The sequence below is a fragment of the Netta rufina genome, assembly GCF_964035555.1.
Source record: "Netta rufina genome assembly, chromosome: 3".
NCBI lineage: Eukaryota > Metazoa > Chordata > Aves > Anseriformes > Anatidae > Netta > Netta rufina.
This window is the reverse complement of record NC_140125.1, coordinates 55,848,758-55,857,213: the sequence shown is the minus strand read 5'-3', so window position 1 is coordinate 55,857,213 and position 8,456 is coordinate 55,848,758. Positions and strand designations below refer to the sequence as shown.

At 39.6% G+C, this 8,456-nt stretch overlaps 1 protein-coding gene across 3 annotated transcripts in view; it reads right to left on the bottom strand.

The window, feature by feature from the left end:
- Positions 1–154: 154 nt before the first annotated feature.
- The window catches only part of TIAM2 (TIAM Rac1 associated GEF 2), a gene marked incomplete at its 5' end in the record, with an annotated part of 88,273 nt that continues 79,971 nt past the window's right edge, over positions 155–8,456 (bottom strand). For all 3 annotated transcript variants that reach the window (XM_084283886.1, XM_084283887.1, XM_084283888.1), the window contains 8 exons: positions 155–1,110; positions 1,965–2,119; positions 2,689–2,776; positions 3,320–3,425; positions 4,224–4,282; positions 5,423–5,531; positions 6,715–6,833; positions 8,181–8,360. In XM_084283886.1, coding sequence (XP_084140012.1) covers positions 470–1,110; positions 1,965–2,119; positions 2,689–2,776; positions 3,320–3,425; positions 4,224–4,282; positions 5,423–5,531; positions 6,715–6,833; positions 8,181–8,360 — 1,457 coding nt within the window. In that variant the 3' untranslated portion in view covers positions 155–469. The remainder of the gene's footprint in view (positions 1,111–1,964; positions 2,120–2,688; positions 2,777–3,319; positions 3,426–4,223; positions 4,283–5,422; positions 5,532–6,714; positions 6,834–8,180; positions 8,361–8,456) is intronic.

Below are 8,456 nucleotides of genomic sequence, written 5' to 3'. Positions count from 1 at the left end.
CAAAAATGTAATTTCTGCACTATTGTGCACTAAAACACATTAAAATAACTTAATTCTGCTTTAAATAAAGCAAAAATGAAAACCAAAGAAATTAAATGCCCAAGGTATTGAAGAAGTCATTTTGTAATGCTGCTTTCCACTGCAATGCCCCTCTGCCACTCGCTAGCACCTTTTCCGCATAATTTAAAGTACTAACAAGGCCCTTCTGCCCCTCCCCAAGAATTCTACATGATCTCAGTAACTGCTTGAAAGGGATGAACTAATTTACAGACCTTGGCCAACTTAATCTATTTTTGATCCACAATAAATTAAAATAACTTAAGAATCCTTTACAGCTGTTCTTGTGGAAAAAAATGTATTAGTGCACAAAATCAGATAGTAGTTTTGCTGCGGCTTCCATGAATTCACTGGTTTTAAAGCAAAATAAGTTTGTTGAATTTTATGTGGACTTCAAATGAACATTTTCAAGCTAGGATTTTCCATGCCTCTCCACAGCTTCATAAAAACAGTCCTCATTAACTACAGACGTTAAACTCTGGACGCTAAATTCCCTCTCTAAAATAGAGTTCAGATCCAGGTTTGCAGCATCAGAGTGACTGTCAAGGGATTGGTGACGTTCTTGCATTGCCGTCAAAGTTCCTCTGTTACGCTTTGTGCTGTTTACTTTTCGCTTCACTGGGCAGAAGTGGCCACGCACCAGCTTTGGATGGTCTCCTGTCTTGAAACGATCTCCTTCCTCCTTTTCAGCAGCTTGATCTCGTTCAGAGTCAGTACTAGGCTCCTCTGAAATCTTCAGCTGTTGGAACTGTATTTCAATGTCTTTAGTAGGGCTGCCCTTCTTTAGGCTCTGATAGTCATCATCGTCATCATCACTGAGAATATCAGATTCCTTGACAAGAGCATTAGAAAAGTCGGAGGCACAGCTCTGTACGTGTTTCTCAGGAGATGAGTTTTTGGGCTCCTGTATGCTCTCTGTGGTGTGGCAGCTGCTGCTCTGAGTGCTGCTGCTCAGGCTGCACTCATCAGAATCCTGGAAGGTGCCTTTCCCCTGCTCACCGTTCCACTCACTGCTGGGTGAACTCTTCAGTACCTTCAGGGATCTTGTGGAAGCTGTGCAGAGGAAGAAGGCAGTTTTATTTTCTCATCAAAACATTATCTGGCTATGCTGTCTGTCTCAATAGCCCACTTCCACTCACAGTGTACAGAGTCTCACTTGATAATGATTCGAGGGCAGGTGTGTCAGCCTTCTGATACAGATGGTGTAATCAAGTGGCAGATTTTTCACTCTACCTACCCCACCCAGGGCTTGCATTCATGTGTAATCTATGCAAAATCTTCCAAAAATGGCAGTAACAATTTACATGCAGCTACAGGAAAGCAAAACTGACTCGGGTATCTCAAGCAGTAGAGGGCCAAAACTGTCCCCATTCCTGCAACGTAATGGGAATTTTACGGTCAACTGAACACATGAAGAACTAGAAATACTAGTAGCCAACACCTACTCAATTAGCTAAAAGATCTGAAGTCTTGCTTAATTAATTAGGGTAGCTGCTGGGAATGCAGATTAAGTGCGCTGAAAGAAGCAAAACCCCTGCCTTGCCTTTTGTCAGTTGCTTTAGCTTTAAATGTTACCAAGGCTGAGTCACTAGAGATAACCCACAGGAAAGAACACAGTATTCTGCATGCCAAAGGGACTCTCTAACCAGCAAAATTAATTTGAGCCTTATTAAATCTTCCCTTAAGCCAGCTAATGACAAATCAATAGTGAGAGACAGCAAGCTTGCTTATCTCCTTTAGCTCTTGGCACATACTGAGTTGTAGAGAACTATCACCACAGCTACCCAGCCTGAAAAAGAAATGGGATTTGTGTGTCTAGTACGACACTACAGTCATGTTAACAATTGTGAATATTCTGCCAACTCTAGATTCCAGCCTGTTTTTCACTTTGAAAACCTGTTTCTTACCCAGTTTAGCTGTTGCAGGCACACGGTTCTTGAGTGGGACAAGGCGATCTTTACAGCTTTTCTCCAGAGGTAGATCACATTTTATGTGGCGTCTGAAATTCTCCCGCAAAATAGAACGGATCACCTTCACGATGTTAGTCTTGTTCTCAGAGTCACTGCAAGTTAAGAAAACAGATAACCTCATTTTCCCTTCTGAAGTAAGGCATCTGTAATAAAATCTGCCCTCCTGCTTTCTGCTGATGTCATTTAGAGTAGTAGTTTTTTTCACTCAATTTCTTTAGTAGTGGTTTTGCCGTTAACATTGCTCTGTGTTGTAAGGCATTCTGCACATTTTGTGTTTTGAGATCTTTGTTACTTGCTTAGAAAAAACAGCCTGCAAGTAACTTCAGGACCCAAGGGATTACCCTCTGAGTGGTGTTTATCAGAAGTATTTTCTGCTAACCAACCACGAATCTGGTAAAGTTAGTTACTTTGCCCATGTCATACTGACATTTATCATCATATGCCTGTGCAGATTTCTGACATTGGATCACTGCACCAAGTTCACTCTAATTTCAAATTGTTGTATTTTATGCAGTTAAACACTGGCGTAGTGCCTAGATTTAAAGAATGAGACATGCTTCAGAAGTGCTGACACAAAGGTCACGGGGGGGTGGGAGAGGAGCTTTTATTCTTTAAATCCATTAATGTAATTTGTCAAGTACAACCTCCATGTAAAGCTTACCTGCTGCATAGCTGAAAAATTGTTTCTGGCCTGCCTTCTAGTTCTGACTTTGTGTGAATCAGTTCCCAGATACAGCTGTTCTCTGTTCCTGTGCATGGAAGGAAGCATTATTTTTGTATTTACTTCACAAAACCATTGGTATTAGAAAGAGCAGTGTAGAGATCCTTCCTCTAGTGACACCTTACACAAGATACACAACTGGATAGGATCATAAAGATCAACTCATAAAGATCAAAACAAAACCACAGCCCTACACTACCACAGATTATGCAGTCAACTTTCCCACGTTTGTAAAAATGCAAGAGTTAGCACACACAAAAGAGTAGGTGCATCACCAAGATGTCAACCAAGGGAAATGCCCACCCTGTTCACAGTATCTTTTCATGGGGTATTTCTATTCTGTCATTCCTCCACATCATCTTGCATCTTCGTGAACTCATGGAAGAGAGACGAAGCCAGCATATCAAAGGATAGTGTTTATGAATCAACTCCGTGCCCAGAGGGCAGAGACAACAGTAGATATTACTTTCTCACCACCTGTTTCCAGAGGCTCCAAAAAGACAAATCGAAGAAGCAGTAACACAGAATGCCAGAAAACTTCATTCCAAAGTATTCAGTGCACAGAAATTACCTGCTGTGTTACCCAGTCGGACTTGAAGAGCAGATAAAGGAATCAGCCAGCGGAACTTAAATGGATCCAAGTCACCATAAGTATGTCCAGCACGAACGTTAGTAGGCTGCAAAAACAAAAAGAGGATATTTCTAAGAAGTAGAAGTCAAAGAAGTTTTTTTGGTTTTAGTTTTAGAAAGACCCACCTCTCGGGAGAAAGCTTTTTCCTTCAGTACCCTACACTGTAAATGTAGTTGTAATGGTGATAGACACAGCTTTGGAATTTGTACTTGTTTCAACTTTTAAAAGCATTTGTTTTTAACGGATTACAAAAATACTTTACATATAAGTAGTGCTAGGGTACAAATTTCCCGTGAAGAAACCCCAGCTGTAGACTAGCAGAATACATTAATCATGTAGCTTCTACTACTTTTAAAGCCCCTCCATCTGTTACAATTTGCAGGTTGCAGTACTTCACCACTGGTACTCAAGGTATACAGCTTGCTGCTTTAGTATTACAGTTCTGTAAATGGGGCCAGAATAGGTTACATTTATAGGGCTCCCTTTCCTTTCTAAGCGATCAAGGGTCAATAAAAAGTGGTCTTTAACCCTCACTGTGTTAAGGCAGGCCACCAAAAACGCCATCTGAAAGAATATGATTCCCACATGGCTGTCCACCTGGCAGAACTAGTGTGTGGCTCACACAGAGGAGGAGGTGCTCCTTATTAAAGAACCAAAAAATAGTTCTTATTACACAGATACTGAGAATTTGTTTTAGCTGTACGAGCTAAAATTCCAGCCCAGTGAGAGAAGGTGACATTTTATTTACCACAGTCACTCCCCCTTCAGCACTGTTGTGGTGCATCTTATACTGCAGCAGGATCCTGGGTATAAATATCTACCACTTAACTGTCAGCAGACTTACCATTTTCTTTTTCAGTTTGTAGTTCTCCTTATACACCAGTATTACAGCCCTCTTAAAGACTACAAAGAAGAAAAAAAAAAAAAAAAAAAGAAAACTACTATTAATTGCAGGTGTAATGTTTGATGAAGTTATCTTGAAGAAGCTGAATATTATAGGGTAAGATAAGCATCCTGATTGAGAAGCATCTGCCCTGTATTAAAGTGACAACTGAGTTTTTCATTCTATACTTGTTCATGCAATAGCAACATTATTCCTTCAGATTTTGTAGTGAACATTTAGGATGAAGCCATTCTGCACCTCTATTCTGAAACTGCTATCTGCCCTCAGTCCCACATTTTGGGTGCATTTTTCATGCTGCCCACACAGTTTTTGAAGTGGGAATAAAACTTCCCAAGTTTTATTGGTCTAAATGATGAGCGGTCTAAACTAGGCATCAGTCCAGAGTCCTTTCATTCATACACGTCCTGCTAGGAACTCCCAGTTCCTGGGCTCAAACGTCTGGCACGTGTAGATCATTGAGACGCTCATTCAAGTGAACCTGTGGAAAATGCTCCTGCTCGTTCTTCTAGAGGTAAGCATGTCCTGCCCTAATTTCTCACGCTTTCCAAGGGGAGGAGTACACAACAACCCCGAGGAAGAGAAACTTGTCTTCTTAAATGACATTTTAAAGAAAATTTTGTGGTTTTTTTTGCTTGTTTGTTTGTTGTTTTTTTTTTTGTTAAAGAAATGGATAAGTGCGTAGCATGTTTGACTGGAACCTTTTGATTACTCAGGTAATTATTAAATGATTACCAGTATATATACAATTTAGTGAAACATTTGGTTGTATGCTCTCATTTCCACTTCCATCTTTCAGGTTAAAATAATCTGTATGGAGATTGCCAGACAGCACATTTTGATGCAACAGTTGTAAAACAGAGGTGAGGCTGGATTGCCAGGAGTGGAATAAATCACCATTTAAGTCTCCTTTGAAAGACTAATTTAGCATATTGTTCCAGAGAGAATATTGTCTCTTGAAAATCACTGTTTTCCATAGATTACACATAAAGCATCTGAGGTTGGATCAAACAGTAACACCAAATAAATGAACGGAAACTTCATGTTAGGAAGTCTTACAGTTCTGTGTATGTTTTCAGATACAAGTCTAGCCTAGATAGCTAGATCTGAAAGAGCAGAGAGTCCTGAAGGAAGACACTTACCAAACACTGTAAGTTCAAGGTCTTTTCTTGCTTTGCCCAATGATGGAAAAGGATTCAGCCAGGAAACTGTAGAATGCATCAGAAGTTCTCCCATGGAAAGCTCGGTCACCTGCATTAAATTATAACAATAGATAAAAATACAGGCAATTAATAAAAATATAATCAATGCTGTGATCCACAGATGAGAGTAAAATGTTAAAGTGAGTACACATTGATAACACTGTGTTTTCTTTATTTAATGTATGTAAAGTTAGTAAGACAGATCTACACTAAGGCAGGAAAGCATGAGTAATCCCTTTTTAAAAATAGATAATAACATAAAAAGTAATAGCACCTACGTTATGGAAGCTGCATAGAAGTCCTTGCTATTAATAACTTAGAAGAATATTAAGTTGATCTGATGACCTGTCATTTATGTATAGCCAGTTGTGAATGGGTTGATTTATTAGCTGTAAGTATCTTTAATTTCTATGGAGTAATTAGTATTAATGATGCTGCCAATGGCAGAATTAATGGAAGCCTTGTTCTCCAAGGCTCTTCTTTCTTCGGTGGACCACAACGTGAAACTGAAGAATCTCTCAGGCTGTCAGGTTTGTTTCCTATAAATGATGGGAAACTACATAGCCAGTGGAGGGTGATTTGGCTTTACGAGGAAATAAAACAACTGAGCAGGCATCTTTCATATCTGATCTCCACCTTTACTGATTTGATCTGATTAGTAATCATTTAATGTAAATGGCTAAGCTGAGACCTTGCTGCCCCAGTTCAGGGAGATGTGTGCACACAGTTCATTCAACTAATTGCTTTTGCTCTGTCAGATACTCATGGATGCCTCAGCACTAGAAGTGTAGAGAATGAGAGTAACAGACATTAACGTGAATCCCCTAGAATTGCCACTTTCATTTATATGGGTGGGAAGAAAAAAAAGAAGTCTTAAGAACTTAAGAACTCTGAAGCATAAAATCTAAATGCCTTTGGGCATGGATAATCTCTGCAGCATTTGAGAGAAGGAGGATGTCATTATTTTTTGCTATTGAGAATTGTGTCTATGCCTGCTTGCAATTCTTGTCAGTCCAGAAGGCAGCTCTGGCAGCTGTCTGAAAATTTTTACTGTAACCTAGTGACAAAAAGAAACTTCACAGGCATGTATGAAAAAGAAGTCACAATATTAAAGGAGAATGAATTATGCCCAGCACAAATAAGTTCCCAAAATTACTTCAGGAAAGATAAACGCACCAAACAGCTATTGGGATAATGCTTCAGGAGTGAATAAAACATGTTCCTTCTCTTACCTCCTTCTCTGTTCCACTTTGATCTGCAACGAGTTGATCAAATACAGTGCCATAATCTTCATAAATCTTCTGCATCTCATTGATGTGACTTGCTACTTTTTCCATTGCCTTCAGTGCTTCTGTAAGGTTCAAAAATTTCATAGACAGCTATGTAATTCAATTGTAGGTTCTAAATATGACATTTTTTATTGAAATGTACTTGAAGCAGCCAAACTTTTGCAGCATTCCTGGGGTTTGGTGAACAGAATTCTACATTTAGATCAGTGCTTCTCATAGCAACTGCAGAAAGCATGCTTTGTGATCAGAGTAAGTGGAAAATGCTTGTCTGATCTCTTAAGTGCCTGAAAAAGACTGCAGTGTGTTCTAGTGATGAATATTCACATATTTGGGGGCTCACAAGAACATGATAGTAAACACAATTAAGTTTTGCATTTTGTATAAATGGGGCCACTAGGCTCTCCAGAGTAATCTACACCCATACTAGAGTAAGTCATTTGATGAGCTTCAATGGAAACCAATTGAATTTAGCTCTTCACAAAGTGGATTAAGAAATACAGTGCTAGGCTGTGCAAATTCCTCAATGATTGTTATCCTTGAAATTAAATGCTGGTAGTCAGGTTTTGTTTAAATTTTGTTTTCCAGGCAAGAGTGACACTAGATTTCATTACTTTTATGTTAATCCACAAAGGACTTGGAGGAGGCCACTTAATTTCCCTAGTTCTACCAGCTCTTAATGGTATAGTCTTTTAGCAGCTTGGCATTTACCCTGACCTGCAAGTGAGTCACCCCCAGCCTGGCTGTAATGGCAAAGAAACAGTACTAGAAGCTCCATTCGAAGTCAGTAACAGCCTTTTGACTTTTTGCTGACAGTATATTTGGCCTGAATCTATTTTGTTAAAATGAAAATCGATCCATAAAATAAATCTCTGGACTTTCATCTATGAGCTGCTGACAGACCTGAACTGGAATTTGCCAGGGTGAAGTCCCAAGCATCTGAGCCTAGAAAAACAATCAACCCTAATATGTATTAGGCAGACAAGTCTTTCTGAGTGGGAAAACAGCAGAGCTTTGAGTCAGGACACTTCTACGCAAGCAAGAGTCACAGCCAAGCCTCAAACAAATAAAATATCCTTTTGTGATGCTGCTAAACTTTGACACATTTCAAGAACTTATTAACCACAAGATGGAGCTTTGGTCAGTGTTTCCCAGGTGCAAGAACAGCACAATGATCTAACATGCTCCTGTCACAAGAATTCAGGAGAAAGACCCCAGTCCTATTTGTCATGACAAATCCTGGGCATACATACCTCTCACAGGACACACAAAGTGGGAATGTCTGCTAAAAGCACAAGAAAGCTACTTGCTATGTTTAATAAGTGGGAGAAAATTATCTAGGTCATCTTCAGAAAAGCTTGGAAATCAAACTTAATTCATACTCAGTCCAGTAGAGGAATGCAAGAAGTTACCTGTCAAATGATAGTGCTCCTCACTCTCGTTGTCGGTCAGAGACACCAGCTCTTTTAAAAGCAGAGGATATTTCAGCACTCTCTGAACAGGCTTTATGAGATATGACTCCAGTGTAGAAGAGTGTTGCTTTGTGGGATTGCGAGCATCCAGAAAGGCCTTAAAGGCACTATCTGTTTTGGCTAAATACAAATAAAACAGTCGGTCAGCTGAACATGGAAATGATAGCTTGAAAGCACAGAATTGCAACGTGTACCAAAAGCCCCACATTTTTCAAT